The 15,401-nt window shown below is 43.9% G+C and overlaps 1 protein-coding gene across 5 annotated transcripts in view; it reads left to right on the forward strand.

The window, feature by feature from the left end:
• The window catches only part of HECTD4 (HECT domain E3 ubiquitin protein ligase 4), a 167,408-nt gene that overhangs the window by 124,706 nt on the left and 27,301 nt on the right, over positions 1–15,401 (forward strand). For all 5 annotated transcript variants that reach the window (XM_074321579.2, XM_088801010.1, XM_074321581.2 and 2 more), the window contains exons 49-55: positions 1,263–1,426; positions 2,015–2,252; positions 3,548–3,684; positions 4,142–4,268; positions 8,307–8,444; positions 10,366–10,502; positions 11,958–12,118. In XM_074321579.2, the coding sequence (XP_074177680.2) occupies positions 1,263–1,426; positions 2,015–2,252; positions 3,548–3,684; positions 4,142–4,268; positions 8,307–8,444; positions 10,366–10,502; positions 11,958–12,118 (1,102 nt within the window). The remainder of the gene's footprint in view (positions 1–1,262; positions 1,427–2,014; positions 2,253–3,547; positions 3,685–4,141; positions 4,269–8,306; positions 8,445–10,365; positions 10,503–11,957; positions 12,119–15,401) is intronic.

The raw sequence follows: 15,401 nt of genomic DNA on the forward strand, positions 1-15,401 counted from the left end.
TGGTTTCTGAAAAAAATTTTGGACTGGACCTCAGGCACACATGGTACCCTCTTCTTAGAGAATGTGTCTGTGTGGGACTCGGGAACTCACTTTTTACCAGAATCTCAACCTCTGTGCCGACACTTCCGGTGTCCGTTTATCCCCAAATACTCACCGAACATCTCCTGCGTGCTGAGCACTCTCCTCCCCTGGGGTTGCCACGGTGACCCAGTGATGCCGTGGTGACCCAGGGATGCCGTGGTGACCCATGACAAGTCCCCAGCCACGGGGAAGCCCATCCTGGTGGTTTCTAAGGCATAGGAAACCCTGAGATGAAAAGCAGAATCACAGAACTTGAAGCACACGGCGAGTTTACGACAGTAGGTTAGTCATAAGGCTCCAGGTGCTAGCGGTGTCCCCGGAGCAGCCAACATAAGAGCACTGGTGTGGTGGACAGGCTCCTCTCAGTCTCTGAGTTCTGTCCCCGTTCCCAGTCACTTCGTGAGAGCAGCTGGGCTGGTATCTCAGCTTCTGCAAAAGGCCTTAAATACATATGAGTAAGGGGACGTATGTGCTTCACAGTGTGCCGTTAGTTTACATTGTGGGTTGAGTTCTAAGTTATGTGCATATATATTTGACATTATTTTTCAGTTGACATTTAGTATTATTTTATATTAGTTTCAGGCATACAGCACAGTGGTTAGACATTTCATTTATGCAGTGATCCCCCTGATAAGTCTGGTACCCACCTGGCACTGTACATAGTTATTAACAATATTATTGACTATATTCTCTGTGCTGTACTTTACATCCCTGTGACTATTTTGTAACTGCCCATTTGTACTTCTTATTCGCTTCACCTTTCTCACCCAGCTCCCCAACACCCCACCTCTGGCAACCATCAGTTTGTTCTCTGTATCTATGAGTCTGTTTCTGTTTTGTTTGTTTATTCTTTTATTGTTGTTCTTTAGATTCCACATATAAGTGAGATCAGTTGGTATTTGTCTGACTTATTCATTTAGCACAATACCCTCTAGGTCCATCCATGTTGTCACAAGATACTAGGCATTTTTCTAATCCTAAACAGTTTTTATTTGTACTGTGTTACTTTATATTTATTTAAATACAGTAAGTTACTTTATGTCTTTTTCAGATGTAACTGAAGGCACAAATAAATAAAGCCAGTGATATGTGGCTTCGTCACACTGGTTGCAGTTTGGAAGTTTATTTAATAGTCAGTAAGAGGGGGAAATGTGTTGTTTCCTTCCTGTTCTCTGCCATAGGTGACGTGGCAGGAATTGGCTGGGAGAGAACCGAGGGGACCCCGCCGCCTCCAGGGCAGCCCGCCAAGGGCCGGGTGTACTTCACATACTGCGGGCAGCGCCTCTCCCCGTATCTGGAGGACGTCTCTGGTGGGATGTGGCCTGTGGTTCACATTCAGAAAAAGGCAGGTTATCTTGCTGGGAAGGAAAACAGATTCTCCTGAGTAATTTAGATGATGCTCACCACACTGGGGAGGGGGAGCTACTGAGCCCATGATTCAAGTGCTAATCTCCCCCTGAAACACCCTCACGGACATACCCAGAGATAACGTTTGATCTGGCACCCCGCCGCCAGTCAGGCAGGCTGACACTAACCATCTCGTAGACGTGATGAAAGCAAGCACCAAGCACATCTGGTCGTGTCCTCATGACCCAAAGAGGTGATGTTTGAGCCAGGTCTAGAATATTTACCAGTCTTTAGGCAAAACGAGGAAGGGCTATTCCAGGGGAAGGGAAGAGCATTTGCAGTGGCGTTGGGTAGAAAGGAACAGTGTTGGAGTAGCAGAGTGTGGGGTGAGGGAGGTCGGGGCTGACTTGTGCACGTGCCCCCAGCCCCTCTGCCTGCTTTCATGTGCAGTCCCACAGCTGGGGCCCCTCTCTGGTCGGATGTGAGTGAGGTCTACCTCAGGGTGTACAATAAATAACTAAATGAGCAAGGAAGCGAGCAGGCAGGCTTGAGTCCTTTCAAATCCTTCATTTGGTCTCCTTTCCAGAACACCAAGACTCGAGCTAACTTTGGCTCCCGCCCATTTGCCTATGCCGAAGGCCAGGCCCACCGCAACGCGGCCGACCTGTGCACAGACCTGGCGGAGGAGATCAGTGCCAACTTCGAGGCCCTGCCCTTTGCCATGGCATCTGACAGTGACAACGACGCTGGCACCAGTATTGCATCAGACCCGGGCACTCATGGGCCACCGTGTCGGATTGCAGCTGTGGCCACTGCTCAGCAACGTAAGCTGCTGCCTTCCCTGGCCCCCTGTTTCCGGGGACGTGAATGCTGTCATTATAGTTCCAGAAATCCATTTAACTGGGGCACACTCGAGTACCCATTGGGAATGGGGTAGCAGGCCCAGTGAGAGGAAATGGGGAGCGGGAAGCAGCATGTAGACTGGAAAGTGTGTTCCCCATGTGCAGGAAGCCTGCCAGCCTGGTGTGGCCACGTGGCGGTGCAGGCCTGAGTGCCCACTTTTTATAAGACAGCTAAATCCCCAGAATTTTATACGAAATCACCTCATTTTAAAGTATTAATCATTTCTTAAGTTGTTTTAAAATTGAGGTCATCAAGGAATAATAAACCATGCTGAGTGTGGAGCGAGGTGGTGGGTACCCTAGATTGCCATGCACAGTGTATTCCCGTGTATAATGCACACCCATGTTTTTGGCCCAAACTTTCAGGGGGAAAAAATCTTTCGTTTTAATTTTTTAATTCAAATTTTTATATACGTTTAGGTATTTGTTTTTTGTATTATATAGGAAGTTTAGCATTTATTTTTTTAACATATTATGGTACAAGAAATTTTATGTAACAAATAATTACAAAACGCAAGAACAGATACAAGGTACAAGACATTTTATGTACCGGTTAACGAATTTACAATATTTATCCATCACAGAAGGCCAAGAGCTCTTCATCATTACAATTCGTTGTAAGTTCAACAAAACCGATGATCGTATTTCAGGGTCTTATTTTGCATACGGATATCGTTACTGATTTCTAGAGCTACACTTTTAACTCATAAGCATAAGTAAAAGAATTAAAAACATTTACATAGATACGGAATTAGTATGACCCATGTATAATGTGCATCCTTATTTGTCCCTCACAAATTTGGGCAAAATACAGTATATAGGTGTGTACTCAAATGCTTTCCTGGTTATTTGAAAAATTTCATAATCAAATTGAAGAAAACTGAGCATCCCGAACTAAAGATGCCTGCAGGCCATACGGGGCCCTTGGGATACTCGTTTGCAAACTCTATTAAGTGTCTGTTTAATGTTTATGATGAAGAAAATTCCATATGCTTCTCTGAGTTGAAGGAATTATACCCATGAAATCTATTGCAGGATTCAGGCTAACTACAGTGATTAGTTAGTTATTCCTTGACCCTGCACTTGAAAATCCGTACAAGTACTAGGAGTCTCCTGTCACACAAATTAAGAGAAACTGGTTTGTCCAAGGGTGAGAAGTTCATGATTTTTCTGGCCTGCTCTCGCCTGGAATTCGCTGTCATTGTGCTTCGTTACAGAATACGACAGTGACACTTCCTGTCATTACAAAGTAGAGCTCAGCTATGAGAATTTCATCACCTCCGGCCCAGACCCCCACCCGCCTCCCATTGCAGACGATGAAAGTGACGACGATGATGATGACGACATCCCACAGGTAAGAGACCCGCCACATTTGGTCAGCTCCCTGGTGTCCAGGACAGGCCGCGAGGAATGGTTTTGATCCGAGGGTGCAAGGCTGGAATTGTTACACTTTGAAATATGTCACTGGCTTTGAACAGTGACTCCAGAGTGTCCGTTTTTCTAAACCACACGTCAGTAGCGATGTCTGTTGGGCTCTTTTGCCCAGTACTGATCCAGATGTTGGAGAAATGAAGTGCTTTGATAGTAATTCAGCAGTAAAGGTGGCTGTAGAGGGAGAGGGAGAGCTTGCCCCGGTCTGGCTTGTCTCCCCGGGCCCTTGAGGTCTATTTAGTTGGGTGGCCCACATGGTGTTTCCATGACTGGCGTGTGTGTGGGGTGAAGACCCCAGGGCTGAGAGCTGTAAGTTAGGGCAGGACTGATGCCTACATGAGGCGTTCCTTCTCTGGTCATGAGTTTGCTTCTTCTTCTAGGAGGACCACTATGCTCTGCTGGTGAAAGCGTGGGAGACCAAGGTTTTTCCTACGATCCGAAGACGCTTCCGCAATGAAGCAGAGCGGAAATCGGGCCTGGACCAGATAAAGGGCGCTTTACAGCTAGGTCTGGTGCTTTACGTTTTCCTAAGGAGCTCACTCCATGATTTGAAGAGACATGTTTAGGGGAAACTCAGGATGTAAATGAGGAAAGAGGGCCTCATCCAACTAAAATTGGGGCAGACCCAACAGTGTCTTCTACCCAGGCCTCCACTGAACTCTGGTCTTTGCTTTCATTGTCAGCTGTTTCTTTGCTTGTCGGTTTCATTCAGTGTTTTGGTTGACGGGCTGCTGAAATGAAGCTGGCGTGGCTATACTAGGAAGCTGGGTGGCCTGCTGGTCAATAGCTTGGGCTATTTTACCAGCTGTGTGACCTTGGGAAGGTTACGTAACCTGTCCTCACCTTTAAAATAGAATGAATAATGGTAACCACCTCATGTGTATATGAGAAAGAAGAAATGAGTTAATGCAGATAAAGCTTCTAAGAGCGGTGTCTGGCACATAGTAAGCGTGCTGTTAATATATTGCCGAACTTTACAGTGATTAACGATGGTGAAATTTTTTTTCTCCCACTGGCCACGGTTTCTCTGCAAAGATGATGCAGCGTGTAACCGCAGACAGTGGGTTGTTATTGAGTCTTAAGTGCAGGTGGCTGATTTCTGTTTTAAGGCTTTTCCTCATCTCGTGAAACACATGCTTTTTGAGATGCAGAAATGCTTTTTCCCAACAGGCACAGCTGCCCTTCTGCTGGAACATCAGTTTGGTTTTCTGTCCTCGTGGCAGTCAGGTGGTCTGTACAGCTTAGTCACTGTCCCCGCGTCAGCAGTCTTGCTCCTCTTTTAACTTTTATCCTGACTGAGACTAGCACCAAAACAAGAGAAGAGCCGCCGAAAGACCGTTATTTCTTGGCCAACTTCTATGCTGAGTCCCTGATTTCCAGTGATAAATGAGTAATTCCTTTTTCTCATTGCTGCCATTGTGTGTGTGTGTGTGTGTGTGTGTGTGTGTGTGTGTGTGTGTGTGTGTTTTCCATGCTTTCCACCTCCAAAGCTTACACCTATCACAGTGGAATGGTCTTGTTAATACTTAGCCTGTGGGACTATCTGCACATTCTGTGACATGATGAGAATGCTTCCTGCTCCTGTCAGGGCCCTGTTTCAGCTGCTGACCCAAATTCCAGGAGAGATAATTAATATTCTTCTCTTCTCGCTGAAGAGTTTTGGGCAGAGGGGAAACATTAGGAAGACCCTCGGGAGAGGTGAGCGTGGGTGGTTGAGAGAACAGTAGTAAGGCCAAGCCAGTGTCTCTGAAGGGGAGGTGATGGAGCAGCGTCAGCCTCCGCAAGGACTTGAGATTTTATTCTATGTAAAAGAAGAAGCCATTGGAGGATTTCAAGTGAAAGAGCAACATACCCTGATTTAGTAGATCTCACAGACAAAAAGATAATTCGTTCCTCCCTGTTCATTCCCAGTATCTGCAAAAAAAATACTCTTTTTGTGTTATATCAGATCACAGAACAGAGCTTACCTGTTTTCAGCCAACTCTGACTTGAGAAAGTAATGGCAAATTCCTTATTGCCGGCCTCACAGTACCAATGCCCAGCACTGGTTTTCAGAGTGAGGACGGCTTTGTTGTAGGTGCCTTTTTGTTCATTCATCGATTCATTCACTTCCTTGTTCATCATGTATCATATGCCTCCCAGGGTTAGCCCCTGTGCTAGGGAATAAGGAATCTTCTGTGCACAAAGCGAGGCGGCCCCTCCTCTCAGAGCTTCCACCTCGTGGGAAGCAGGTGATGGTAAGGGCTGTGGTGAGGGTCCATCAGGAGACCACGGCACAGGTGACAAGCGCAGCCCAACCCAGCTTGGCTCCTCTCACAACGCGGTATGTAAGCTGAGACCTGGCGCTAATTCGCAACAGGAGGGTTAAGTTTAGATGTGAAGCGCTATCTGTTCAGGGAAACCGGTGCTGCTTCCTGCTTTGGGAGAGAGTAAGAAAGGGGGAAAGAGACTTTACAGTATGTGGATGGAAAGCTCTTACGTGATCGGCGCTTGCTATGCCTTTATTTCCACGTGGGTTCTGCTTAAAGTAGGATGTTGTTCACCATTTGATCCCAGAGCCGTCTGAGTGTCTGTGGCCAAATGTGCCTTCTCCTCCGCTGCTCCCAGCTCAGGGGAGGGAAAGTGTAGACAGCACAGCAGAAAATGTGATTATCCAAAGGCAGCTGCTGGACCAGAGCCAGACCAGTGACTCCCAAAAGTGCCTATGGCCCTGACGTACATCTCGCCAAGGCATTCTCTTGGGATCCGTCTGCATGACCATGGCCAATCAGCTGAACTATATTAATTTAAACATAAAACATTTACCTTCCAAATACAGTATCCTTCAGTAGAGCAGTGGCAAAGGCCGAAAGGAGGCTAGGGAGATGATTCATGGTGCCCAAGGACCATCTCCTGGGAATCAGCCGCCTGTTGTCACATCCCCCAAGGAAGGTTAATGAAACCGTCTCTGCTGTTTGTGGTTTAGTTTGGCATTCTCCCCGTGTTCCCGGATTCCTGCTTAGTAAACAGCTGTGTATTTTCTCCTCCCCACATTACTTTGGAAAATGTGGCGAAGGTTATTTTTCTATAATCTTCTAATATCAGGCCCCATTTCTTTTCTTTTCTTTTTTTTGTAAACAAATTCAGTAAGATAGTAGGATTTTTTTTTATTTTTTTTTAAGATTTTATTGGAGAAGGGGAACAGGACTTTATTGGGGAACAGTGTGGACTTCCAGGACTTTTTTCCAAGTCAAGTTGTCCTTTTCAATCTTAGTTGTGGAGGGTGCCGTTCAGCTTCAAGTTGTTGTCCTTTCAGTCTTAGTTGTGGAGGGCGCAGCTCAGCTCCAGGTCCAGTTGCCGGGGGTGCAGCCCACCATCCCTTGTGGGAGTCGAGGAATTGAACTGGCAACCTTGTGGTTGAGAGCCTGCGCTCCAACTGACAACTGAGCCATTTGGGAGGCAGCTCAGCTCAAGGTGCCATGTTCAATCTTAGTTGCAGGGGGCAGAGCCCACCATCCGTTGCGGGACTTGAGGAATTAAACTGGCAACCTTGTGGGTGATAACCCACTGGCCCATGTGGGAATCGAACTGGCAGCCTTTGGAGTTAGGAGCATGGAGCTCTAACCGCCTGAGCCACCGGGCCGGCCCAGGCCCCATTTCTTGTTTATTCTGTCTAACACTTCTTTCTCTACACATCCTTCTCTAATTTCAGCCTTCTTCTAAACTGTGCTCAGAAAATTGCTGTGCCCTCTCATTACAGCAAGGCCAGCAAGTAAAGGAGTGATAGAGATGTGTGATGGCAATGAGCCTTATGTAAAAGCAGATGCTGTCAACACGTGTTCTTTTACCCATCCCATCCCAAGCAGTGTGGGAGCTAAGGCAGCCACAGCAAATGGAAACATCGTGTCCCGTCTCGCTGTATTCGCCACAGTGCTGTTTTCTTTGTGGCTTTGGACGTTTATTTACTTGGTTTATTAATTAATAGTGGCTGTCGCTATTGAACATAATGATGTGTCCTCATTCTGGGAAGGAAGAACAGCTGATTCCAGTACTGGATTGAAGCTGATGTAGCTCTCTGTCTGTTAAATAAGCATCTTGTGTTTGTTGTAAAAATCAAACTCAGTACAAAAATGTATAAGGTAGGAAAAAAAATTTCCCTCAGTTTCTTCTTACTCTGCATTTGTCCCACAGTTTGTTCTTTTGATTTAACTAAAATGAAATGACTGTATAATAATGTACTGTCATTTATGACCACTCTGTATTCATGAATACTTTCGTTATTTCCATTTTTCGTTAAGTTACCAGCAGAGCTGGAGGCTGTGTTCTTGAACCTTTGCATACACATGCTAGCATTGGGAGAGATTGGAGAGATTCTTAGAAGCAGGGCATTGAGTATTTTAAACTTGGTGGACACTGAATAATTACCTTCCCCAAAAGGCTACCCACCCCCACAAACTTGGTTTGAAAGATTCTCTTATCTCTTCACTCTAGTTATAAGTCAGTGCCGTGGCTGATCTGACGATCGTGTGCCCCCTGGAGAGTTACCAGTGCTGTTTTATTTTTTAGGCATGGTGGATATTGCCCGACAAACAGTTGAATTCCTCTACGAGGAGAACGGTGGCATCCCAAGAGACCTTTACCTTCCCACCATTGAAGACATTAAAGACGAAGCAAACAAGTTCACAATTGATAAAGTTCGAAAAGGTTTTGCTTTCCCCCTTACTTTACCTCTGAAACTTCCTATGAAATGAGTAGTTGAGTTTTCCCAAACATGACCTTGAGCCAAGCAGCTGTTGGCTCTCTCTCCTAGGGTGACTTCCTTACTCTGAATGACAACCTCTTCCAGGCTCTCCTGTGTGAGGCCATAAAGCTTCCTGGTGGGGCACAAGGAGACGCTCATCTGTCCTCTGGTGTCCTCTTGCACGGTTCCTGCACTCACTAGCATGCGCAGGGTGAGACAGGACAGTTGTACAAAGAAGGAAGTGGGGTGGGGCGGAAGGTTCTAGAGAGGCCGCTCAGGCTTAGTCCTGGCTGCTGAGCTAATAAACCAAGAATATATGGTTGTACTGTGCTTTCTGGAATTTTGATAGAATGTGTTTATTCTTTTGATTAGAACTATCACGTATTTTGAGGAAATGAAAATACAGAAAAGCATAAAAAAGAGTTTAAAATGACTCATTATTTCCCTGTTTCCCTGAAAATAAGACCTAGCCAGACAATCAGCTCTAATGCATCTTTGAAGCAAAAATTAATATAAGATCCAGTATTATATTATATTATATCATATTATATTATATCATATCATATCATATTATATTATATTATATTATATTATACCCAGTCTTATAGTAAAATAAGACCGGCTCTTATATTAAATTTGCTCCAAAAGATGCATTAGAGCTGATTGTCCAGCTAGGTCTTATTTTCGGGGAAACAAGGTAGACAGTCACAAAAATATTTGAACATCTTGGGCAGGGGCAGGAATATATATTAGGTTGGCACAAAAATAATTGCAGTTTAAAAGGTTAAAAATAATTGCAAAAACCGCAATTACTTTGCACCAACCTAATATTTACTTTTTTCTTTCTTTTTTTGAAATCTAATTTACATACCATAAAATTCACCCTTTGAAAATATACAATTTCACAGTTTTTAGTAGTCACAAATTTGAGTAATCATCAAACCATTGCCTCTAATTCAAGAACACTTTCATTGCCCCAAAAGAAATCCTATACCCTCACCACTCCCCATTCCTCCCTCCCTCTAACCTCTGCAGCCATTAATCTACTTTCTGTCGCTATAGATGTACCCGTTCCGTACATTTCATGTAAATGGAGTCATACAACATGTGGTCTTTTGTGTCTGGCCCCTTTCACATAGCATAATTTTCAAGATTCATCCATGTTGTAGCACATGTTGGTACTGCATTCCTTTTTTATGGCAAAATAATATTCCATGTGGAATATTATTTGTATGGAATATTTCAATACCCCATACAGTTGTATGGATAATACCCCATTGTGTTTATCCATTCGTCTATTGATGGGCACTTGGTTTCTTTCTACCTTTGGGCTGTTAGGAATAATGCTCTGAACATTTGTGTACAAGTTTCTGTGTGGATACGTGTTTTGATTTTTCTTGGGCATATACATAGGAATGGAATTCCAAAGTGACTGCACCATTTTACATTCCCACCAGCAATGCATGAGGGTTCCAGTTTCTCCACATCCTTGCCAACACTTACTGTTGTCTATCTTTTTGATGACAGCCGTCCTAGTGGGTGTGAAGTGGTATCTCATTGTGGCTTTGACTTGCATTTCCCTGATGACTAATGATGTTGAACATCTTTTCATGTGTATCTTTTCATTTCTCTTTGGAGAAATGTTTATTCAAATCCTTTGTGCATTTTAAAATTGGCTTATATGTCTTTTTATTATTGTATTCTTGTATTCTTACAATGTTTTTTTTTTGTGTTATCTTCCAGATCAAGCTGTTTTCCTTTGTAGGTATAACTAAGCTAGGGTATTACTAAATGCTGTAGTGATATTTTAGACCTGAAAATAGAGGGTCCCAAGATGATAATGGTAGTTGCTCCTGAAAAAACTTCTCGCTCTCCCCTCCTCAGGTCTCACGGTAGTAACCCGCTCTCCAGACAGCAATAATGTAACCAGCAGTACAGTGGGAACTGCTCTGCCAAAATTTGCCATCCGCGGGATGCTGAAAACCTTTGGGCTTCATGGAGTCGTCTTAGATGTTGATTCAGTGAGTGCACTCAGCCTTTTATATGTACTGAGACTTTCATGCCCAGACTCCAAGTACCTTCAAAAGTGACTATACAGATGGATTACTCTTCAACTTAGGGGCAAAGAAACCAAGCCAAGTACTGTTATGCCAAGTGAATTGCCCGAGATGAGCCCAGATCACAGCTGCTAGATCACAAACTCCTAACTCTCAGTGCTGTCAGCTCCGTCAGCCTGTCATTCTTTCTGTCAGTCATGTTCAAACTGTCCCTACCTTATATCTACCCAAGTTCCAAGGGAAAATGTCCTTGATGAATGGATGAGCTATCATTGTCATGATTGTTTCAGACACAAATCAGAGAAATAGTTTTGTGATTTCGATCACATCATCTCACTGGTTCTCTCAAACTCAATGTCCCTATATGTAAAATGAGTGTAAATGAGTGTATTAAACTAGACTGTAGTTATCTTCTCCATAATTACAGGGCCCTGTCATGGGGCTCAGAAAAGATTTGGGTGGGGGGTGGGGAGGAAGGAACAGAAGAGAGTGAAAATGGGGTCCTGTTTGAAAGCCGTGACTACGTGATCCTACGGTGGCATACCCATGCTTACCTTCAAGAAGTTTCCCTTGCAAGAAAAGCTGATGAAATAATGTGTATAGTTGAAGCCTAAGAGTCTTTGATAAAGGAGCATCTATCACCCCATAGATAAGCTTTCATGTCTATCTCGATAGAGATACAGATATTGTTAGGTATCATTAATGATTTGAAATTGCAAGTTTTACATCTTCAACTGACTGCATTTTACCAGAACTTATTTAAATCATAAATTTTTAAGAGAAGTTATTAGTGGTTTACTAAGGTGAACTTTCATGTAGAAAATTCAGTGATACTGTTGATCTCCTAGTACCTTCTGGTACAAACTTCTGACTCTGGTTATCATGAACTATATAACTAATAATATTTTTCAGGAATGGAAATGTGTGAAAATAAAAGTTAGAAAAATAGAAGTTTTCTTAAAGTAATAATTATTACTTGGATTCCCTTTATTTTAATAATAACCCCTAAATAAAAATTACGTTGGTATTTGAATCCAAAATGCATATGCATGAACTTAATTATTATTTTTCCAGCAATAAAATAGAGCTATCAGATTCCCTACTTTTACAAAATTAGTAACACAAAAACAATGAACATAAATTTTTACCTGGCAACAACATACGTTGAACTATTGCTGAAATATAGCACTATTTTAAAATTTCTAAATCACGATAACATTACGTTGCAGTTCTTTAATTTATTGTACAAGTTAAAATTTGCCAACTGGTAGGAAAAAGCTAAACACACTATCAATACAGTACTCAATCTGTGACATGCTGCTATAAAACTTTGGTTTGTATATACATATGTATTTTAAACCTTGGGGGGAAAAGTCAGTGCTTTAAAAAACGTACAGACATTTCCTTTTACTATTGTAGGTAAATGAATTGGTGCAGGTAGAAACATACCTCCGAAGTGAAGGTGTGCTGGTCCGATACTGGTACCCTATTGACATGTTGGAAAGGCCCCCAGCAGGTTACCGAAGGACTGCCACCAATGGGCTGGTCACGTTGGACAACACCAACCTTCAAATTCACAGGTAACATTGGGCCCTTCTTTCTAGTGGGTCACAGAAGTCCACTTACGCTGTTTTACCACATGTGCCATTCACTGTTGACAAGAAGGCTTTTCCTTCAGAGCTAAAGAGTTCGAGAGAAGGCAGCTAGTAAAGATAACAGCAAAATGGCAAGAGTTGGGAAGAAAAGTTGCGGGATCCAGTACCACCTGGCACTCTGCTGTGAGTTGGCGGGGTGGAGGGGTGGCTGGAGGTTTGAAGAGTGTGGGAAACTTCTAAAGAGTAAAGCAAGGCAAGAAGAGCTGACCAAGAGGCAATGTGTGAGCAGCAGCTCATTTCTGCTAAGCTAACAAGGTTTTCCTTGAGTGCCTGCTTCGGGCCTAGCACTGCGCGGGGGTCTCTAAGGGAACAGGTGCTCTCGGTGGCTTAAAACCTAACGATCTGGCCAGATGCCCTCACTGTGAATGGTTCAAAAAATTGTGCAACGATTCAGGAGAAAATGTAATAGTAAACAGTTCTCTGATAAGTTTCCGTAACGATTTCTCATGCTACTCACCGATAGTGTCACATTTCTCATTAGGTTGTCAGTTGTGAACCAACTTGAGCATATTTCCAGCTTAGACCTCTCATTGGAACTCCAGATACACATATCCAGCTGACTCCCTGTGATCTGCACTCAGATATAGGAATCACCCTACTTGCATGGTCTCAAATTCAATTTAACAATCAAATTCACAAGAACCAAAATAGGCCGCACTTGGCATTGGCTTCACTTAGAAAGACACAGGATGGGAAGCACGACATGCCACAGGGCAGTGTCATGCAGGTTTTTTCAGTAGGAGTCGAACACAGATGTTCAGGGGCTGTTCTCTGACCCCGCCCACCCAAGTGACAACCCAGGTGTGAGGGATGGATGTGACGTGGCAGTGTTCCCGCGGTGGCTGAGCAGCCCCATGTCCCAAACAGAAGCCACTACCTTTTGTAACAACTCCAAAGGCATGACTTCTAGGCATTTCAGCGAGAAGCCTCGAAGCCACATCCCACCGAGAATGTTCTTTCCAGCCAGCTGTTCCTCCCAGGCCAGAAGCAGCTTGCCAACTGGGAGTCATGTTGACCATGAGCAGTGTATCTGGTAGGATAGCTGACATTCTGCTTTTGTCAGGTTTTCAGAAGAACGGAGCTGAAAACAAGTTAACCGAAGTCAGTTCTTAAAGAGACGAGGAAGGAGTTTTGTTGGCCCTTTACTCACAGAAAGTCACATAGGCACCTAAATGTAGCGTGTCAAGTAGAATCTGGGTTTTCCCTAAACTCCTCCTCTACTGGTCTTCCCGTGTCTGTCAGGGGCCCCACGAGTCATCCTTTTTCCTCACTGTCTCATGCAGCCTGTCAGCAGGTCCTGTTGACTCGTCCTCCAAAATACGTCCCCAGTGTATTTGTCTGTGTTTCTGCCACCAGCCCACTGGTCTAGGCCCCAGCTCCCTCTTCTGCCCACAATAGCCAAGTGCTCTTTTAGAAACATAGATCGTTCACGTCTCCTCTAACCCAAGCTTCCCGTGGCTTTCCATTTCCCTTGGGGTAGGATTTACACCCGGACCCTGGCTCTAGGGGCCCTGCGTGAATCTGCTTCTGTAGTGAGCGTGCTGTCCTTCAGCAGCGCCGGACTCGCTGTTCTGCTCACACACTAAGCTTGTTTCTGCCTCTGCGTCTCTGCACGCACTTCCCTCTGCCTGCAGTGCTTATCCAGAACTTTGCACACTGTCCCATTCTCGTCATTCAGATCTCAATGAATATGTCACCTTTCCAAAAAGGCTTTGCCTCACCGTCTAATCTAAAGTAAGCATGCAGTCACATATTGTCATAACACTATTTGTGCTCTCTTCCAGGATCTGATATGTTGCTTTTTTTTTTTAAATTTTTTATTGTGTGTCTCCTCCCTCTAGACTGTAAGTTTCCTAAAAGCAGAGACTTGGTCTGATTCTTTGCTAGAGCCCCCAGTGCCTGATCCAGGTCCTGGCTCATACAGTAGACTCAAAATAACTGTTAAAAAGGATCCCCAAACCTGTATGCTTAAATAGCAACATGATACTATTAAAAGCTTTTAAAGCTTCGTTAGTAAGTCTTTCAGCCGTATTTTTAGCAAATGTCTCTGATAAATGATACCTACTGACGATTGTCTAAGTAACTGAGAGAAAAGGCAAGAAAGTGCTTTGTAAGATCTGTCAGACTACAAATGTAGGACATTTATTCTCAGTATAATGTGATGATCGCGGTGTTGGGAGAAATGCGAAACATGCCACACCGTTTTGTTTGATCTGTAAAGTGATTTCTGGTCCTAGTGTGGATTTTCTTCAGAAGTATACTGTCTAAAGCACTTACATGCGTTTGAGAGAGAACTTCGGAAAACAAAGGGGTAGAGGGCTCATCAGTGACCGGTCGAAGCAGGGCTACCCAGGACCCAGAATCATCTCATTCCAGCCTCATCCTGGAATGTCAGCGTTTTCAGTCGGAGGAGAAAGCCGTGGGGAGTTCGTAAGGGCTTTCAGGTTTTACACTCAGACCTTGTCTGCTTTGCTGCCCTGGTCTCAGGAGCTGTGTAGTCAACAGAGGGATTCCGAGGAGGGAGGAGACAGGTGGAGGGGTTTGTTTTAGATGCTGGCACAAGAATGTTACAAACCGGTGGCGGTGAGAAAGAAACCACCCAAAACGCAGCATCTTCACTGTCTCCACTTCTTGTCTCTATACACTCATCGGGTGTCACATATGGGTTGTTGTTTCTTTAAGTGTCGTTATGCCCAAATCTGGTTCATGATAGACCAGCATTAAATTTAATTGGGTCAGTGGGCAATATCAAATGACCCCTGTTGGCTCTGAGTGGTTTATAGACCTAGAGATTAGGGCAGCTTCTAACTTGCCCTTTTAGTTAAGTACTTACTGCCAGGAGAGCTTTAAATTATGGTGATGAGCTAATAAAATACAGGGAGCCTCTTTGATATTAGCTAGATTCGATTCTTTACCAAGAGATGACAATTCGAATGAGACCTGCTTAGTCGCTAGTGAGCTGATATTCAAGGTGGATGCTAGTTACTTCATAAATTCATCACATTAAAAATGCTCACAGTGAATTTTTTATAATAGCTTTATTGAGATATAACTCACATACCGTACAATTCACTCATTTAAAGTGTACAAGTCAGTGTTTTTTAGCGTATTCACAGAGTTCTGCAGCCGTCACCACAGTTAATTGCAGAATGTTTTCATCAGCCCAAGAAGAAACCCCAGGCATTATTAGTCAGTTTCTCTTCTCCTG

Source organism: Rhinolophus sinicus, chromosome 9 (assembly GCF_057876585.1).
Source record: "Rhinolophus sinicus isolate RSI-liver-muscle chromosome 9, RSI-T2T, whole genome shotgun sequence".
Taxonomy (NCBI): domain Eukaryota; kingdom Metazoa; phylum Chordata; class Mammalia; order Chiroptera; family Rhinolophidae; genus Rhinolophus; species Rhinolophus sinicus.